This window comes from Rhamphochromis longiceps, linkage group LG8 (assembly GCF_057381845.1).
Source record: "Rhamphochromis longiceps isolate RC_006_pf linkage group LG8, R_longiceps_female_GT1.1, whole genome shotgun sequence".
NCBI lineage: Eukaryota > Metazoa > Chordata > Actinopteri > Cichliformes > Cichlidae > Rhamphochromis > Rhamphochromis longiceps.
The window spans coordinates 7000393-7021305 of NC_140564.1; the positions used below are offsets into that span (position 1 = coordinate 7000393).

Here is a 20913-nt window from a genome sequence, read left to right on the forward strand (position 1 = left end):
CGTGCCTCAAATCAGCCAAAACGATACCCTCAAAACAATAATTTATCATCCAATTTGTTTGTTACCTGTTGGTTACCTTCTTCAGCTTCCTTATCTATGAAAAGATTGGTTTTAATGTGGCCCACAGGGCTTTTTTACAGGATACCTTTTCAATCGAAAAAAAATGGTAAACTGAACCTCAAGAGATTTTTTATGTTACCTTACTATTAATTACAACTACTAGAATATATCTCTAAAATAATTTGTTTTATTTATTCTTTATTTTAATGTTATTAACTATTGTAAGATCTGTGGTGTTACAGGTCAGTTTAATGCATACATATTTAGTTGGAGAGTTTTTTGGGGACAGTATTAAACAACAATGGTTGTCTCTATAAAGCACATTTTAAAGAAAGTGGAGCCCTGTCCTTCAGGGGTCAGTTCAAGTTTTTTTGTTTTGCTTGCCTTCGTTTTATTGTGTCCACCATGGTAAGTTTCTTCCTGAAGTCCTTATCCAAGGTCATAGATGGTAAAGAAATTGTCGCACATGATATTGTCACGTGTCCTCGCAGTCCAGTAATCATATTAAGGATTAGAAGTTTTCCTTGATTTTTCACAGGGATACTAATTGCACATTAGTCTGTGTAAGTCTGTAGATTCTGTGCATTGCAGTTTTTGCATCAGCTATGCATGGATTTCTGTGTCTTTTTTGCCAGTCTGGCTGGTGTTATGTTGCCAGATAGAGCATTTTTCCATGAAAGGGACAAAATGTTCATCTGCTGTCACCTCTGCCCTGGGTTGAACATCAGTGGAAGGAGATGCACCAATCTCTCCCATACATCTCTGATGGGGCAAGCTTGTCAGTTTTTGCTCTAGTACCACTGTTGTCAAATCTAAGGACTTTTAATACCATTCAAAAGAAAAAGATTCTGCCTGGCGATGCATCCAGAAACTATCAGTGTTTATAATGCACCAATATAAGCATCCAGATATTCCCAGAGGTGACATTCCAAATGTTGCCATGGACTGTTTTTTCTTTAAAGCATTGTGATAGCAATAATGACTTTTAGGAAAAGTGGTGAAATCAATAACAAATGAAAACATGTCTTGATGTCACGTATTCTTGTCACGGCACACCTGGTAATCCCAGGGGTCATTTTGGTGACATTTTCAGCAGTGGCCCTGCCATGCAAGCCAGGAGATACTGCACTCCAAGAGATGTGACCACTTTTGGATTTGTATGTTTCAGCAGAACAGAAGCAGCTTCAGCACCTGTGACCTCCTCATCAGACTTATCAGATGTATCTTTGTTGTATCCCGTGGTTGACATTCTCTATCATCCAGCTCCTCAGAAACTGGCTTGTCCATATTGCTATGCTGTTTTGTGTCTTCTGGCTAATTCTATTCAAATATATGATGCAGAACTTGGCTTGTTGTAAATCTTCTCATTTTTGCATGCTGCAAACCGGAGATGTATACTCTGCATGTCACCAACATCTTTACATGTCTTACATTTTTATACATTTCCATCTGGATTACCTTTTCAATCAAGCAGTAGGGATAAAAGGGGCTGTTTGTTCTGAGGAGACAAACAGACAGAGAAGCCCCTAACTTCTCTCCGACAGTGTTAGTGAGCTCAGTGTGTTTATGATTTTAGTTTTGGCACTGATTATTTCATAATCTTACATTTTAACTGGGTCAGAACCGACCCTAACAACACAAAAGTCATAACTTTTGCCAAAGCATTTTGTAATTTTGTGAAATTTTTTTTTATTTTATTTTGTTTAAATTGAGGTTCCTGACAAAGTCAAAAAGGCTTGATGCAATAAACAAATTTAAATAGCACTTCTATGCATTTAAAACCTAAAAACAGGTTGGTGCCAACCCTAACACAAGAGGAAGGTGTGTTATAAATCGACATTAGCCACAGTGACAATTTTGCTGACAGGCCAAGTGATAATTTCCTTATTTTTCTCTGGTCTACAGAAAATACTTTTCTCACTGACTTTCCAACATTGTGTCTGTCCCAGTCCTCTCCCTACCCTCTAATCCTGTCTTTGGAGAACCACTGCTCTCTGGAGCAGCAGAAAGTTATGGCTAGACATCTGCACTCCATTCTGGGAGACAAATTTCTAACAAAGCCTCTTGAAGGCCTGGATTCCCACAATTTGCCTTCCCCAGAGGTAAGTAGTCAAGTAATCAGTGAAAGTTCAGTTCCCATTAGCACTACTAAATCCACTGATAGCAAACATAACTTTATGTGGGACATGTAAATATTCCTGGGTTAATTAAACCACATGTAGATTGTTCTCACAATTACAGTTTTCATCAGATTAATAAAGATAAAAATGATCCATACAAAGAGATATATGTATTGTGCTTGATACTTTTCATTGGCAGGTGGACATTGCTGGCTGGATTTCAATGGCCTATAAAAGTTTTTCAGTCTCCAACCACTTTTACAGTTTTTAATCCTCAGCTGTAAAAGGCTGATAGGGTACCGTCATCACTCTGCCAGGCGTGGACACCCAACTTTAAAACATGATAAAGATGGCGACGTAGGATTTTTAAATTAATGCCATAGGTTCATTTACTAAAAACCTCAAATGAATTTGAATCTCGGGGACCTTCACGGTCAGAGGTCTATTTTTCTAAAATTCTTGTGAATACTGTAACTCAAGAAGGAAGTCACCTAGGAGTCTTACATTTATACAATAATTACTAGGAGGCTGAGGTGTAACACTGGCAGCTGTCAGTATTTTTCACAGCTGGTAAGACTGCTTACCATCTTTTATTATAACTGAAACTAATACAATTAAATACATTTGTTCTGACCTCTGATACTTCTGGTAAAACCTTAGAACATTTGTAGCTTTGTTTCAGCCTGGTATGGGAAAACTTGCAGTAAATGTTTCATGCGTCTTTTATCTCTCATGAGATTTTTTCAGAGCCCTTTGACATTTTTCTCATGTAACATAGTTATGCAGTAAGAATTTAATATATTCAAAAGCATTACAGAAAAATGTGAAAGTAGCCCCTTTCATGAGACAATTATTTAGGCCTGTAATCAGTTTTCAGTCTGTGAACATTACTAAATTTTATCTAAAATTTGAGCACTGCTCAGAGAGCTCTATTGGGAAGATTATGCTATAACTGCAGTTACCTTCATGTATCACAAGTGTATAAGTGTAACAAATATGTTTAGAGCTTTACAATAGGAAAAACTTCTCTATACGATAGGAAAAATCTGCGTCTAACTAGGTGAAAATTATGTAACGCTTATCGTGATCAATAGGCAGATCACTAATGCCTCAAAAGGAGAAAGACCAATGGCAGAAAAGGTTAATGTGTGCAGGGTTGGATGTGGCAGCACAGCGGAGGGTGGTCTTCATCTCCTGATTGGCCCTATCGGCCTGGCCATTACTCTGTGCGTGAAAACCAGAACAGAGACTGAACTGGGCTCAGAGGGAAGTACAGAATTTTTTCCAAACTCGGGAAGTGGGGACTGTGGCCTGATATGACATTCAGGCAGAAAACATGGTCAGTGATGAGTTGAGTGGTTTCCAGAACAAAGCGTAGCCTAGCCAGGGCGATGAAATTAGCTGCTTTAGAAAAATGGTCTACAATAGTTAGAATTGGGTTACCTGTTAAGGGGGCTAGTCCAGTGATGAACTCCAAAGCGATGTGGGATCAGGGACATCCCGGCATCGGCAAGGGTTGGAAGAGTACAAACGGAGAAGAGCTGGTGATTGTATTCTGAGCACAGTAGACACATATTCTTTAAAACATGTTCTATTATTAATGTGGGCCACCAGAACAAACATTGTGTGTGTGTGTGTGTGTGTGTGTGTGTGTGTGTGTGTGTGTGCGTGCGTGTGTGTGTGTGTGTGTGTGCGTGCGTGCGTGTGTGTGCGTGCGTGCGTGCGTGCGTGCGTGCGTGTGTGTGTGTGTGTGTGTGTGTAGGCTCTTAAAGGTAAAGTCCTAGTGAAGGGGAAGAAGGAGAGGTTGGAGGAATGCTCGTCCAGCTCTTCAGACCTCAGTTCCTCAGATGAGGAGACCAGCCGCATAGAAGGGAAACCCAGAAGGAAGGAGGATAAAAAGGTTGGTACGACACTATCCTAGAAACAGTACCTCTGACCACTTCTGGATGGTGACTAATTCAGTTGGTTTCTGTGTATGTGCATGTGATGTCAGGCAGGCGTCTCCAAGATAACTCCGGAGCTATCAGACCTGGTTGTGTACACTTGCAGTGTTCCCTTTAAAAGCTTCGAACAAGCTGCCAAAAGTCCAGCAACCAACATGTCATCTTTCTCCGAAAGTGATGCACTCAGACATATTAAGGACTCAGGTAGGACACGTCTAAACTTGCCTTTTAGAATAAAATGACTTTCTGGACTTTGGTTTTGCACAACACTGGTCACTACATTCTTCATTTCCAGTTAATACTTGTACAGCTGCTGTTATTGTGTATATATTTATTTAGATTTAGATTTCTTCATACATTCTTATATAGTTCTATATTGTGTATTGTGTATTTTGTTGTACAGTTATTTTATTTTCAACTTTAATTTATATATTTATCTTTATCTTATTCTTCCCAGTTAAATTTACCCTTCATTCTAATTTGTGTTGTACAGTTATTTCATTTTTAACCTTAATTTATATTTTATTCCTTCCTAGTTAAATTTACCCTTTTTAATTTTTCATATTTATTTCCTATCTTATTCATAGCCTTTTCCTTTTTTGTTCTCTTTAGGTCACGAGCAGTTGTCCAAGCATTTCACTACATATCGTACTGTGTATGACTGTGTACGTGACAAATAAAATTTGAATTTGAATTTGAATTTAAAATGGAATAGTTTGTACAGTACAAGTACAGTAGCAAAGGTACTGAGACACCCCACATTTCTTTATGTTTTGCAAGTAATATTGTTGGTTTGTTTTATAAGATGAAAGACAGAAGAAGGAAGCCAGGAATAGAAAGGGAAAAGGGACAGAATGATATTTAATCGTGATTAATCAAAATTAATCCACAGCAACTCTGTGATGAATCTGATTAAACATTTTAATTGTTTGACAGCACTAATATATCTGTATACTTACCTATTAGTATATAGTTTTTTTTTTAAATTGCATTTCACCTGAGAGGACCTGTGCTAAAAGATTGAAGAAAACTATTGAAATTCTCTATGAATTTAAGAATATATTCTTTGTTTATTCCCCATTTATTTCATTATATTGCATAAATGTCTGTTACAAGCTTAAATATAAAGTTGAAAAAGTGTAGTTGCAACCAGATGTTGATCAAGTAATTGCGATTAATCACAATTGATTACAGAAAATTGTGAGATTAATTAGTTAATTAAGTCTATTGACAGCACTAATTGCTATATGTTTCAAAATGGATTAAATCAAGCTTGTTAGACAGCCCATGGCTGGACCAAGAACAAGCACAAAAGCACAAAAGTAAAAATCTCTTATCTGCCTTTTATAAGCTCCAATATTAAAATCATACCTGCTTTAAAAGCCTTAACATAAACACATCTCCACCGGCGTGGTGGGAATTAAAAAAACAAAAAACAAAAAAAAACCCTAAATCTTTACTTATCATATGTAAACTAACAACCATTTGAAACAATACAGATATCTGTTGGAAAATAGAACAGAAAATACTCAATAGAAAAGAGAATACGAAATACTTTTACATCTTAGAAATACCTATAGGGGTAACTTTTACATTTTTGTACCCACTTTGTAATATTTGTAAGTTGTTATTAAACACTGATGATTTAATTTCCCTCCCTTCTTTCTCTATTTGATTTTGATCAGTCAAGATTAAAAACTTGTGGAGACTGATACGCTTAAATACGTTCAAAATGACTGAAAGCCCCAATTCACAACTTATACAATACAAAACTCTTAGCACACTATACAGGTCAAAGGATGTTCCAAATGGGCCTTACATCTAGCCCTCCATCCATCCATCTTCTTCAACTTATCCGGGACCGGGTCACAGAGGCAGCAGCCTAAGAAGAGAAGCCCAGACCTCCCCCTCCCCAGCCACCTCCTCCAGCTTGTCTAGGGAAACACCAAGGCGTTCTCAGGCCAACCGAGAGATATAATCTCTCCAGCGTGTCCTGGGTCTGCCTCAAGGCCTCCTCCTGGTGGGACATGCCCAGAACACCTCATCTAGGAGGTATTCTTGTCAGATGCCCAAACCACCTGAACTGGCTCCTTTCGATGTGGAGGAGCAGCGGCTCTACTCTGAGCCCCTCTCAGGTGGTCGTACTTCTCACCCTATCTCTAAGGGAGTGACCAGCCACAATTCGGAGGAAGTTTATTTCCACTGCTTCTATCCACGATCTCGTCCTTTTGGTCACTACTCACAGCCCATTACCATAGGTGAGGGTAGGCTTTCCTTTTCCTCAGCTCCCTTTTCACAATGACAGACCGCATCCGCATCACTGCAGCTGCAGCACCAATCCATCTGTCGATCTCCCGCTCCCGTCTCCCATCACTCGTGAACAAGACCCAGAGATACTTAAGCTCCTCCACTTGGGGCAAGAACTCGTTCCTGATCCGGAGTGGGCACTCCACCCTTTTCCGGCTCAAGACAATGGCCTCAGATTTGGAGGTGCTGATTGTCATTCCGCTTCACATTCGTCTGTGAACCATTCCAGTGCAAACTGTGGGCCATCACCTGATGAAGCCAACAGAACCACATCATCTGTGAAAAGCAGAGATGAGCTTCTGAGTGAAAGCCTTCCGCCACTTGGCGACGCCTAGAAATTCTGTCTATTGAAATTATGAAGAGAATCTGTGACAAAAGGGCAGCCCTGGCAGAGTCCATCATCCACTGAAAAGGAGTCCGACTTATTGCTGGCTATGCGGACCAAGCTCTTGCCATGGTTGTATAAGGATGGAATGGCCCGTAGCAATGGGCCAGACACCCCATACTCCCAAAGCACCTCCCAGGATTAGGTTAGATCTTCATGCAACATCGTAGCAGCATGCCGACCAAGACAGCCCTACTACATTCAGAGCCTTCAGGAACTCGGCTCCTTCCACGGGGCACAGCCACAAAGAAGTTGTTTGACTGCCTCACTGACCTCACCCCCAGAGATAGGTGAGTCGTCCCTCTCTGCTTCCTCCACAGAAGATGTGCCAGTGGCATTCAGGAAGGCTTCGAAGTATTCGTTCCACCACCCAAAAATGTTCTCAGCCGAAGTCAGCAGGACTCCATCAACACTATACACAGTGCAGGTAGAGCATCGTTTGACCCTCCTGAGTCACCTGACGGTTTGCCAGAATCTCTTCGAGACAGTCCAAAAGTATTCTTCCATGCCTTCTCTGAACTCGTTGCACACCCTAATTTTTGCTTCAGCCACTGCCCAAGGCGCATTCTGCTTGGCCTGTTGGTACCTACCAGCTGCTTCCATAGTCCCACATGCTAACCAACCCTGATAGGAATCCTTCTTCAGCCTGATGTCTCCCTTCATCTCTGGTGTCCTCCCCCGCCACCTAATCCAACTCACCGCCAGGTGGTGATCAGTTGACAGCTCAGACCCTCTCTTTGCCCTTGTGCCCAGAACATATGGCCGTTGGTCTGGAGATATGATTACAAAACCGATTGACCTGTGACCTAGGGTGCCCTGGTGCCACGTGCACTAATGGAAACCTTTATATTTGAACATGGTGGTCGTTATGGACAAACTGTGATTTGCACAGAAGTCCAACAACAAAACACCACTCGAGTTCAGATCTGGCAGGCCGTTCCTCCAAGTCTCACTGTTGTTGAAGCCCCATGAGTGTTGAAGTCTCCCAGTAGGACAGCAGGGTCCCCAGGTGGAGCACCGTCAAGTACCCTGCCCAGGAACTCCAAGAAGGCCGGGTACTCTGAACCGTCGTTTGGCACATAAGCACAGATGACAGTCAGGACCTGTTCCCTGACCCAAAGGCGCAGGGAACAAACTCTCTCGTCCACTAGGGGAAACCCCAATGTACAGGCAGCAAGCCAAGGAAATACTAGTATGGTCTTGTATGCCTTTCCAGAGGTTCTGGCAGAGGATATTCTGAAGACCTATCCATTTAGGTTTAGTTGGTGCATCCCATCCTCACCCAAACTGTGCATCTTAGGTGACATAAGTGAATTAGATATTCAACCATATACAACACATCTAGTCCTTACTGCCCCATACATCGATAATAAAATGATCCTTATGAATTGGAAATTAAAAAATGATTTGTATATTACGCAATATAGAAATTTAATCTAGATTAAATTAGTTTGGAGAAAAGGTCTGCCTCCTCCCGTCTGCATTAGCTACACTATCCTTTGTGGTAGAGTCGGTGGGTGCTGGCCTTGGGTGCAACCGTGTTCTGGGGCACTGTTGAAATGGTCCAGAGTCTCTTTTCCTTGGGTGGTGGGGCTGCAGAGGGGGTGACAATCACTACTGTCTGCCTCTCAGTGTTACATGCACCTTAGACATTGGGGGGAAGGTGTAGATTTTGCACTGCTGACCAGCAGTCTTGTACTCATGTCCCATCTGTCCCCTCAACTTTGATAGCACTCTACTTTTCACATAGTCATTCTCACTATTAACACCTCATGCACCTCACACAAAAATTAGGGCCAAGGATATATATTGCTTTATAGACCGGTCGCCACTCTTTCAATGATGAGCATGTACAGATGTACAGATCCTGATACAGGATGTACAGGACTGGTTTAAATGGGTGGTCAGGGAAGCCATTAACATTAAAAGGGAAATACCATCTCTAAATTGAGTAAGGGGGCTAAGGGTACATCTTTCACCATCTTACAATGCTGTGATTGCAGCCATTCCCCAACTCTCTGTGAATGGTGCTTTGATCAGTGGTTGTTTATCAGTGGTAATGACAATTTGGATATTAATGATCGACAAACTGACCTCACAACCTATTTGTTTAAAAGGCCAGCAGTCCTGCAGTCAGCTGAGACTGAAGAAGTCACTTGGATGAGTGTCAAAATGTTTCTCCAACAGAACAGAATCAACTTGGGATATCTGTGTGTGTGTGTGTGTGTGTGTGTGTGTGTGTGTGTGTGTGTGTGTGTGTGTGTGTGTGTGTGTGTGTGTGTGTGTGTGTGTGTGTGTGTGTGTGTGTGGCTAGGCCTGGGCACCTAGCAAGCAAGATCTAAAGATAGAGACTTGTGCACAGAACTGTGTGCTGCAATCTAGATGTAGAAGTTTATATAAACTTAGAATTTGGGTAGAGAAATTCCTGTGTTGACTGTACCTTATTCAAGAGCATAACGACAATGCAAAATGTGTTGAACTTTTCTTGTTCTCTAAATTCAGGGGTGTATTTTGTTCGTCACAACAGTCACCACTTGAGCAGGATCTACCCCTCAGGCCAGCGCCTCCATTCCTCCAACTATAACCCTCAGGAGATGTGGAATGCAGGCTGTCAAATTGGTGAGAGCATTTTTTAATATGTTCTATTTTTAAGAGAAGCAAACAGAAAGTAAAGTAAAGAACTGTCACTAACTGTTCTCCCACACTCGCGCCTCCAGTGGGTAGACTAATGGACATTGTCTCGGGAGGCCTGCAAGCTCTTCACACTGATGTTTTGTTTTCTCCAGTTGCTCTGAACTTCCAGACACCTGGTGAGCAGATGGATTTGAACCAAGGCAGGTTTCTGCAAAATGGTGAGTGTGGGTACATTCTGAAACCTGCCTTCTTGTGTCAGCCTGACAGTACTTTCAATCCTGAGAATGTGGGAGGAGGTCCTGGCCACAGACCTGTCATGCTCACTGTTCGGGTAAGATGGAAACTAAATCTGTCTAGGAGTATTTTAAGCTTGGTGACCAAATGTTTCTTATTGTAACGATTTTAGAAAGCTCTAGTTGCCTCAATATTGATTCCCATTAAAGAAATTTGTCTATTTCTTGAGTGGGTTCTTCTTCTCCAATCTATAATGATACTTTAATTAAATAAAGATCTCTCTTGCTTTGTTGTTATTCCAGGTCATTTCAGCTCAGCAGCTGCCTAAACCAGAATGGGATAAGCCCAGCTCCATTGTGGACCCACAAGTGTGGGTGGAGATCCACGGCGCTCCTATTGACAACAATAAGAAGAAAACGCATTATGTTGAAAACAATGGTATATATGTCTTTACAATAAAAGATCATTTTATAGTTGAATGGCTTCAGCTTTAAGGGCAGTGTAGTTGTTAGCCCTGTCAGCTCACAGAAAGAGGTTCCTGGGTTTGATTGTGACAGGTTATAATTTCGTACCCATGTGGGTTCTCTTTGGGACATAGTACAACATCACTATTTATTTAAGAAAAATGAAGCTAACATGCAGAGGCAACCTATGAAAAAGTAATAACACCTTTATTGCTTTCAGAAAAATTAAGAGAGTAAGTAGTGGCCAATCAGCAGCAAATGTGACCACCTTTATAAAAGAAGTTTAGAAGAAAAGAAGTCAACTTTATTATCTATTCTGCAATATTTACAGGAAACAGACTGGGCCATAATGTCTTTTCCCCCTGTGCAACTAGAAATAATCTAAACTAAAATAAAAATGAGGACCATAAGAATATGAAAACAAATTTGAGGTATTACAATTATTACTCTTTATATATAAAAATGTCAAAAAATCCAAACATCAAACCAGTTTAAACCCCTACTAACTAGGGGTGAAAGTGGGCTGAAGTGGTGTTTTTGGTGCAGATGTCTGTCCGTTGTGGTCTCGGTACTTTAGTGTCAAGCTAGCACTACACAGGAGGGGTACATAAAAAGGGAATAACTCAGGTAATTTCAAATGAAACTTCTCTATCAGCTCAACAAATAATAGCAAACACACTGTTTGTGCACAGCTTATATGTTTTGTGTGTTTCTGCTCGCTGAAGTTACACCGTGTGTACTTTCCAACTGGCATTTGATAAACTGCAAATTAAAACTTAGGCATGCCCTAATTTTTAAATAATATCTTGGATCTGTGTATGATGTGAAGTTATGATTTTCATATTGTGAAACTTCCTGCAAAACAAATTGAGGTACACTACAATTATATTATTCAAAAGCTGCATGAACATATTCTGCAGTTTAGTGCAGGATAAACAGGTTAGCTTAGCAGTATTGTGAGGAATTTACAGTAAAGCACTGTTATGGACTGTTGCACAGTGGCTGTGATGTTCATGGTCAGTGTTAATTTACAATAACTGATGATGCTTAGATTCATTCATTAAATTCCACCTTCATACCGCCTGTATACTGTCTTGTATAAAGACATTATAAACAGTATATATTAGTGCAGGGGTTAGAAATAAGCCAAGATAGCTTATGAAATATTGGGTTACATCTTGTTGAATTAAGTTGTGTAAATCCGCAAAGAGCAGTGAACCTCAGCAGCAGCAGCAGCAGATCAGCTGAGCACACCCTGTATACAAAGAAAATCTACTGGAGCGCACAATGGAAATTATTATGAGTTGTGTTTCTTTCCCCCATGCTGATCCACTACAAGTACATTTCATCCTTTTTCACTTTATTTGAGTAAAGAAATCGAATCAGTAATTTTACCAGAGTATTTTTTAACACCAGTATCTGTACTTCTACTAAAGTAAACAATGTGTATTTTTGCCACCTCTGCTCAATAAAATTTACATATACTGCTTTTGTAAAAAATCACCATGTTGCGCAGTGTTTAAAACAGTGGGTCAGATGGAAATTGCGATTCTGCCTAAGTATGTGGCTAGAGACTGGCCACGTATGTAATATGCTAAATGTGGAGAAGAAGATAATTCATAGGTGCTTGTGTGCCATGGAGCCAATTTTTAATTCAGTTTTGCACCTTGAGTGTCAAGATATTAAGAATTATAACTACTGTATGTTTTATCATCTCAGAAGAAGAAGCCATGGAAGAAGTAAGAATGTGAAAGAAACTAATAGCGAGTTAATGCAACTACGGATAAACTGTGGTCCTCTTCCTCACCTTAAAGCTCAGCTTCTGAACTGCAATCAGGGCTCTAACACATGAAAACATGAATAAACATGTTTATTTATTCCCGTTATTGTCACCAGTGTGAGAGTGTATAACAGCTAATGTTAAACTTGAGTGTCCTAAGTATCACACTTTTCATCTGATGAAAAATTCAATTATGTTCTGACATCTTATGATTTTTTTTTCATTTACTTTATTTCCTTTGCATGGTAAAGTTTGAACTTTGGAAATGCAGTGATGAATGGTGTTCACTAACAGTTCTTGAGCCATGCAGTGATTTCTATTCCGGAATCATGTTAGGTTGTATTAAAAGTGGACAGCTCAGTTTTACACCAGGCATAAAAGCTTAGAAACACTATCACTTTGGGTGGCTGTAGCTCAGGTGGTAGAGCAGATCATCTACTGATTGGAAGGTTGGTGGTTCGATTCCCGGCTTCCCCTAGTCTGCATGCCAAATATCCTTGGGCAAGATACTAACCTGAAATTGCTCTCCGATACATTGATCGGAGTGTGAATGTCAGTTGGGTGAATGCACAAGTTGTGTAAAGCGCTTTGAGTGCTCAGAAGAGTGGAAAAGCGCTATATAAGAACCAGTCCATTTACCATTTACAAAACTTAGTGTGTGAATTTATGTTCTTCATTACAGGCTTTAATCCACGGTGGGACTGCACCTTTAACTTTACCGTCCATGTCCCTGACTTGGCTCTGGTCCGCTTTTTGGTGGAGGATCATGACTATACTTCCAGAAATGACTTCCTGGGACAATTCACTCTCCCTTTCCCCAGTGTCCGCACAGGTATGTGTGGCAGCGAATGGGTTAATATGAGTGTGTGGGTGTGTGTGTGTGTGTCGTCAACATCAACACAATATGAATAGCCAATATTCTACTTATCTTAAACCCCCTTAACTCTGCAGGTTATCGTCATGTCCGACTGCTCAAGATGGATGGATCAAGCCTTTCACCTGCGTCACTCTTTATACATATTAAGGTCACTCCCTGTCAGAATTCCAAATCTTCAGCAAAATCGCCAACCCACTTTCCAACCAAGAATCCCTAATCCCACTTCTGCCCTTCAGCCACATGATCATTCCATGGTAGTTAATCAGAGAAAACTCAGTGGTTACAGCTTTCTCTCACGGTATCATCAACTGATTCATTTTTTTTACGCAATAGAAATGTTTCAAAACTGTATTTGAGATTTGTTAAGAAGACAACATTGTTATGCAAAGCTAAAAGCCAATTAGGTAATACTATCCATACCAGTGACTTATGATACACCTAAGATTTCAGAGCAGTCGATTTAAGTGTCTGTTTTACCTGAATAATTGTAATAATGTCTCATTTGTAGAAAGCTTCCCAAGTACTATAAACTCTTAGAAGTAGGGTTGGAGTCAGAGCTGGGAACTAATAGAGTACAAGTACTTTGCATTATATACATGCTGTTGTAGTTAAGTAGAATTTTTAGCTCTGTTTTAGATCTGTTTATCTGTACGTTACTTGAGTATTTATTTTTGTGACAACTTTTACTTTTACTCCCTACATCTTAACCAAAATATATCTGTATATCAATATACATATTTTCTACTCCTTACATTTTCAAATGTTTGTTACTTTAAATTTAAAACACTTGAGAAGAGTTATTTCTTGACATTTCACAGATAACTGTTAGTGTATCCATCACAGGTTCTTATAGCATGTGATGAATTAAACAAAGGGAAATCTAGCTAGTGCTACAGAAGAGGATCAAGCATAAAAGAAGTAACATTAGTGGCAGGCAATTGGAAGTACAAAGGTTCAATCAGCTTAATACATACATATTGCCAAAACTATTCACTCACGCATCCAAATCATTGAATTCAGGTGTTCCAATCACATCCATGGCCACAGGTGTATAAAATCAAGTGCGTAGGCATGCAGTGAAAGAATGAGTTACTCCCAGGAGTTCAGTTAATTCCAGGATGTCCTGTTAGGATGCCCCCTGTGTAACAAGTCCAGTCATGAAATTTCCTTGCTACTAAATATTCCACAATCAACTTTTAGTGGTATTATAACAAAGTAAAAGCGACTGGGAATGAGAGCAACTCAGCCACAAAGTGGTAGGCCACATAAAACCACAGAGTGGGGTCAGTGGATGCTGAGGTGCATACTGCACAGAGGTCACCAGGTTTCTGAGTCAATTGCTCCAGAACCTCTAAACTTCATGTAGCCTTCAGATAAGCTTGAGAACAGTGCATAGAGAGCATAATGGACTGTGTTTCCATGGCCGAGCAGCTGCGTCCAAGCATTATATAATACAAGCAGTTGGTGTAAAGCATGAGACCACTGGACTCTAGGGCAGTGGAGAAGTTTTCTCTGGAGTGACAAATCACACTTCTTTGTCTGGAAATCCAATGGATGAGTCTGGGTTTTGTGGTTGCCAGGAGAATGGTACTTGTCTGACTGTACTGTGCCAAGAGTAAAGTTTGGACAGTTGGTATTGTACGCTGTGTTGGGGAGTAATGGAATACATGTGCGTTACGTGTTTAAAGTAACTGTCTTCCGTTACACTTACCGTTTAAAAGGGTGGTATTCAGAATACAGTTACTTTGTTGAAACAAAGGGATTGCATGGCGGTCTTTTCCTGTTTCATATGTTAGGCTATGCCCTCTTTATTTATGGTAATTCCACGCTGGTGGACACCCAAACAAAACATGCATTAAGAGCCTCTAATGACCGTGTCTCAATCTCGCGGCCCATGTCACCTCTACTTGCAGCCTGCATATCAAAGTTGACCCAGACAACAAAGTAAAGCTAGTTTTCGGCTACGAGCCCGACGCGAACCGACGTATTAGCCAGAGGTCCCTTTACTACGGTTCGGAGCCTGTTTTATACACGCGCTGAATAGTTTTCTATACGAGATCGCTGCAAAAAGTGCAGCCTTACCTAATGTCCACCTACTGTTACTCATTTATATTAAGATTTAAATATCTAGTTGGTATTGGTATGGCGAGTAACCTTCAGTGATAGTAATAAATCACAGCAATAGTACAATCATGTAGTTGTAAAAAGCATGATAATATATTAAGTAATCCAAAGTATTCAGAATACGTTACTCTCATTGAGTAACATAACGGAATACATTACAAAATACATTTTGGGTAATGTAATCTGTAATCTGTAGTGGAATACATTATAAAAGTAACCTTCCCAACACTGGTTGTATGACACCAACTGTCTCCCGGTGGGACATGCCTGGAACACCTCACCCAGGAGGCGCCCAGGGGGCATCCTTGTCAGATGCCCGAACCACCTCAGCTGGCTCCTTTCGATGTGGAGCAGCAGCGGCTCTACTCTGAGCCCCTCCCGGACGGCCGAACTTCTCACCCTATCTCTAAGGGAGAGGCCAGCCACCCTTCGGAGGAAGCTCAGTTCTGCCGCTTGTATCCGCGATCTCGTTCTTTCGGTCACTACCCACAGCTTGTGGCCATAGGTGAGGGTAGGGACGTAGATCGACCGGTAAATTGAGAGCTTCGCTTTTACACTCAGCTCCCTCTTCACCACGACGGACCGGTGCAGCGTCCGCATTACTGCAGCCGCAGCACCAATCCGTCTGTCGATCTCCGGCTCCCTTCTCCCATCACTCGAGAACAAGACCCCGAGATACTTGAACTCCTCCACTTGGGGCAGGAACTCATCCCCGACCCGGAGTGGGCACTCCACCCTTTTCCGGCTGAGAACCATGGCCTCAGATTTGGAGGTGCTGATCCTCATTCCCGCTGCTTCACACTCGGCTGCGAACCGTTCCAGTGCGAGCTGGAGGCCCTCACCCGATGAAGCCAACAGAATCACATCATCCGCGAAAAGCAGAGATGAGATTCTGAGGCCACCAAAGCGAAAGCCCTCCGCCACTTGGCTGCACCTAGAAATCCTGTCCATAAAAATTATGAACAGAACCGGAGACAAAGGGCAGCCCTGGCGGAGCCCATCACCCACCGGGAACGAGTCCGACTTATTGCCGGCAATGCGAACCAAGCTCTTGCAACGGTTGTATAGAGATCGAATGGCCCGTAGCAATGGGCCAGACACCCCATACTGCCGCAACACCTCCCACAGGACACCCCGAGGGACACGGTCGAATGCCTTCTCCAAGTCCACAAAACACATGTAGACTGGTTGGGCAAACTCCCATGCACCCTCAAGTATCCTGGAGAGGATAAAGAGCTGGTCCAGTGTTCCGCGACCAGGACGAAAACCGCATTGTTCCTCCTGTATCCGAGGTTCGACTAGCGGACGAACTCTCCTTTCCAGCACCCTGGCATAGACTTTCCCAGGGAGGCTGAGGAGTGTGATCCCCCTGTAGTTGGAACACACCCTCCGGTCCCCCTTCTTAAAGATGGGGACCACCATCCCGGTCTGCCAGTCCACAGGTACTGCCCCTGATCTCCACGCAACATTGCCCTATATTAATGTATCTATGATAAAATATTGGTTTTGCAGTGTTGTTTTATCATTTTTTAACCAGTGCAAAATAAGTATGAGTCAGGTGGATTACATTGTTATCCATTATACCATTATTATGGTAATATTATTAGTGATACCCGAGTCATACCAGAGCATTGTGGTAGAGTATAAAAGTGTACATGTTTTGATTCACCTCTGACCTTACTTTTCCATCCTCATCTAGGACCATGAGGGTAATGAGATTTCAGAGCCAAAGGAGGTTTCTCCTTAGAAAGAGTAGAGCCGCTGATCTTCTGTTTTCAGGGAATGCCCAAGTCTGGCCAGGAAAAGTTATGTATTTTTCCAGCTTGGGAAGACTTTGGGGCCTGCTAGGAGGAGGTGGATAATGCTGCTAGACTAAATGTATCCCTCACATATCCTGTTGCCACATTGACCAAACATTTTCCTCTGCTGTAGATAAACGTGATATACAGTGCTGTGAAAAAGTATTTGCTCCTTTCATGGATTCTTTTTTGTTGTATATTTCTTACAGTTATATTTCAGATCAACAAACACATTTTAGTATCAGAAAAAAGATAACCTGAATACATACAAAATACAGTTTTTAAGTTTTAAGTTTTTATTTATTACAAACCAGGTCCTGTGTGGAAACTTAACTGCAGTTTCTCCTGCGCTGGCTGGGGAAGATTTTTAATATTGTTTTTCTCCTTCAACCATGTTATGAGCATTGAAGTTGCAGACTGTGTCCACAAGAGGACACTCTGCGGCTGTCCTGTTGGTAACACATGGAACAGCTGATCTGAGCAGGGTGAAGTGTAAAACAAGTAAATAAATAACTACAAATAAATGTTAGGGTAATCGGGTCATGTTTTATACATCTGAAAGAAAAGACTACAGGAAATTCACTGGAATGTCAGAGATTTAAAATCTCCAAATATCAGTATTGGTGTTAAAAGATAATATATTGATCTGACTTTTTTTTTTTTTTAAAGGTTACAGAACCTATAACATCTATATAAAGACAAACTATATGAGAACTTTTTAATTCAAATCGAAAGCGTTTTTAGCACTGGGTAGTGGACAGACAGTATTATTCTGAAGCTGTAGCTTACTGTAAACATAAAGGCTTAAAATGATTAAATCGATTACATAATAGACATGCAAAATCTATTTGTCAGAGTATGGTAGTTTTGTCACATATTTGTTCGATGTTTACTTAAGATACCACGTGGGCATGTGAACATAAGTTTAGCACAAATGGATATTTAGAAATGTCTGAGACAAGAATTGTACATTTACTGTCAGGCCCATCATTTTATGAGACAATTAAATGACAAAACTGAAACAGAACTAACCAAAAAAACATGCTGATATTCTGCTAAGATCACAAAATGGTAAATGGCCTGCATTTGTATAGCGCTTTACTCAGTCCCTAAGGACCCCAAAGCACTTTACACTACATTCAGTCATTCACACACTGGTGATGGCAGCTACATTGTAGCCACAGCTGCCCTGGGGCGCACTGACAGAGGCGAGGCTGCCGGACACTGGCGCCATCAGGCCCTCTGACCACCACCAGTAGGCAAACACGGGGTTAGTATCTTGCCCAAGGATATTTGGCATGCAGCCAAGAGACAGCCTGGGATCGAACCACCGACCTTTGGATTAGTGGGTGACCTGCTCTGCCACCTGAGCTACAGCCATCCCAGATTTTATAAGTTATTTCTCTGGATTTTCCTCACTTTCATTTGTACATTGTAGGTTAACATATCAAAAGCTGTTTTCTGAACTGTAGAAATTGCAGACAAACTCAAATTTGAACCTTTTCCACTGTTTTTGTTATTATTATATTTAAAATATTGTGTTTGTGCATACATTCTGTACACCAATCAAACTTGTGATATTTATAACAAACAATTCTTCTGAATAGTGTTGAACAAACTGAAAAATATCACTGTCAGCTATAAATAAGTATTGATTTTAGCATTGTTGTCTCACTGTCATTATTCTGTTGTTTTGTATAACATTTAAAGACTTTTCTTTTTCAATCTTTCATTCTTTATATTTAGTTTACAAGAATTAGTGTCTTGTGGAGTGGTTGGGTGAAGCCATTTATTATCAAGAAATTGTGTTTGACCTGTTAGTATCGCAATGATAGCAGGATTTCAGTGTTCATATTTATTTTTTAATTATTTATAAATAAATATTCATATGTTTTATCCAAAGTAGTCACTTTGTAATACAGTTACTCACTACAAAAGGATTGTTGTTTAAATTCTTGTACTTACCCTGGACTGTGGCCTTCAGGTGGAAATTGATAGTGTAACCCTGGCATATAAAAAGTATTTTGCCCAACAACTTGTTTTAGTTAGTAAACTTGAATCTATTTAATTGGACAGAAACCAAAATTTTGCTGAGGACTTTTTACATGAGAGCCACTAAGTCCCCCTGAGGCAACTCTTTCGATGGAGCAAAGATCTGTCTTCTTTGAATGCTGTTATCATAAATAATCAAAAAATAAAGAAATCAAGCAGGTCATTTGCTGAATCACATGATATTTTCAAACCAACCAGAACCTCACAACAAAGAATTTGAGTCCACAATGAGCTCAGCACATTGCTCTTGTTGACTTTATAAACATGGATTCCTTTCAAGTCAAGTGAACGGAGGTAGAAGCAAAAAGATTGTATACTGGTGGACAAAGGAATATGATGAAGTGCGGAAATAAAGCTTTTAAAATGTTAAAAAGAAATCAGAATTATCAGAATCCTGCTGAATATAAAAAGTCACAAGCTAATGTAAGAAAAACCATTAAAATGCAACGGGGGACAGTTGGAGGGGCTTTTGTAATTCTGTGGGGAGAGAGACAGAAATTGATAAGGTATGGTCAATGATCAGAAGGATGAATACAATTATAAGAGAATATGGGCACCCAGTATTAAATGATGGGGAAGTTACAGCAGTGAAAAATGAAGATATGATGGCAAAAACCTTTGGTAAAATTCATAACTCAATTAATATTAGGGATAGAGTTTGGAGGTAGGGAAGTTACCACAAAGCTCATGTGGCACATAAACCAGAGAAGGATGATACAAGCCAGGAACCTACAGACCAATTGCTTTAACATCAAACATCTGCAAAATAATGTAGTGTTAATAGTGGGTTAATTATATCAGTATTGGATTATGGGTGTATAGCATATAATTCTGCTGCCGGAGCAAGTCTTTGTGAGTCTGCACAGGTGCATTTAAAACAACCCCAACAGCAGCAGTACAGGTAGACGGGAGAAATGCCACTAGAAATCAGAAGAGAGCGGCTAACACTGAACTACTGGACAAGTCTCTAAGGACATGGTCAGCATCATCCAACAAAAACTGTTTTTCAATCCTGCTGGGAAAAAGAGGAATGAAGAGCTTTGGGTCGACACTGAGTCAGAAAGCACCTGAACTTAACTCATTCACTGCCATTGACGTCTATAGCCGTCAATTGCAGTGAATGAGTCAATGGGTTTAACTCATTCACTGCCAATGGCTGGCAGTGAATGAGTTAATCTGGACAAGATCAGCATTAGTGAAACAGCACCATTACCTACAATACCACCATGGATGCTGTAGTAAATTTCACACTATTGGACAAAAAGAACAAGGATAGGGGTTTTATTTTAAATTCACATACAGCACAGGAATACATTGGTCTGTATTACAAGTATGTCAAAATGTACACAGATGCATCAAGGAAGACCAACCAAAGTGGGACAGCATTTATTGTTCTTGAGTTTTGTTTCAAAGTAAGGAAAAGGATCAGTGATGGATCATCAGTATACACGGGTTTCAATACTGTTGGCTGTCCAGTGGATTGAAGACAGAAGACCATTAAGATCGGTGATATGCTCAGATTCAAGTTAATCATTGGCTAGTTTGCAAGACAGTCACTCGGACAGCAGATCTGGCATTCTGATAGAGATTCAGCAAACACAAAGTCAATATGATGGGGCTTATGGTCACATTCTCAAGGGTACCAGTGCATCGTGGAGTTAAAGGAAACAAAATAGCAGATAGGACAGCAAAGGAAGCTACAAAGAGAATTTCAGTGGATCTGGTCATCTATGTCAGTCGGACAGAGATTAAGAGTAGAAAATGGAAGAAAGGTGGCAAAAGCAATGGGAGGAAGAGAGGAAAAGGTGATGGTTTTACACAATCCAAAAGAAAACAGGAGAAATGAGAAGCACAGGAAGGAACAGGAGAGAGGCAGATTTGGGCACACTGGTTTGAATAGCACGTTATTTTTAAAAGGAAAACACCATACAAGAAAATGTGACTGCAGTAGAGAAGATAACACCATGGAGCATGTTTTAGTGCACTGCCAGAAATGTGACGAGGAAAGAAGAAAACTGATTTAAAAGCTCGGTTATATGAAAGTGAAACTGGATTTGTTAGATTTACTTTGCAAGAACTCGAAGAGTGAAAGTTATCAGGTCATATTTAGTTTTTTTTAAGACAGACTAATTTG

The 20913-nt window shown here is 40.6% G+C and overlaps 1 protein-coding gene across 2 annotated transcripts in view; it reads left to right on the forward strand.

Moving 5' to 3' along the window:
* Nucleotides 1-14625, forward strand: part of LOC146663018 (1-phosphatidylinositol 4,5-bisphosphate phosphodiesterase delta-3-A-like) — a 35114-nt gene extending 20489 nt beyond the window's left edge. Inside the window, exons 7-14 of one of the 2 annotated variants that reach the window (XM_085415599.1) lie at nucleotides 2010-2162; nucleotides 3943-4080; nucleotides 4174-4327; nucleotides 9318-9434; nucleotides 9602-9780; nucleotides 9986-10121; nucleotides 12610-12759; nucleotides 12879-14625. In XM_085415599.1, the coding sequence (XP_085271725.1) occupies nucleotides 2010-2162; nucleotides 3943-4080; nucleotides 4174-4327; nucleotides 9318-9434; nucleotides 9602-9780; nucleotides 9986-10121; nucleotides 12610-12759; nucleotides 12879-13021 (1170 nt within the window). In that variant the 3' untranslated portion in view covers nucleotides 13022-14625. The remainder of the gene's footprint in view (nucleotides 1-2009; nucleotides 2163-3942; nucleotides 4081-4173; nucleotides 4328-9317; nucleotides 9435-9601; nucleotides 9781-9985; nucleotides 10122-12609; nucleotides 12760-12878) is intronic. The other variant, XM_085415598.1, reaches the window with a different exon arrangement.
* The last annotated feature ends 6288 nt before the right edge of the window (nucleotides 14626-20913 follow it).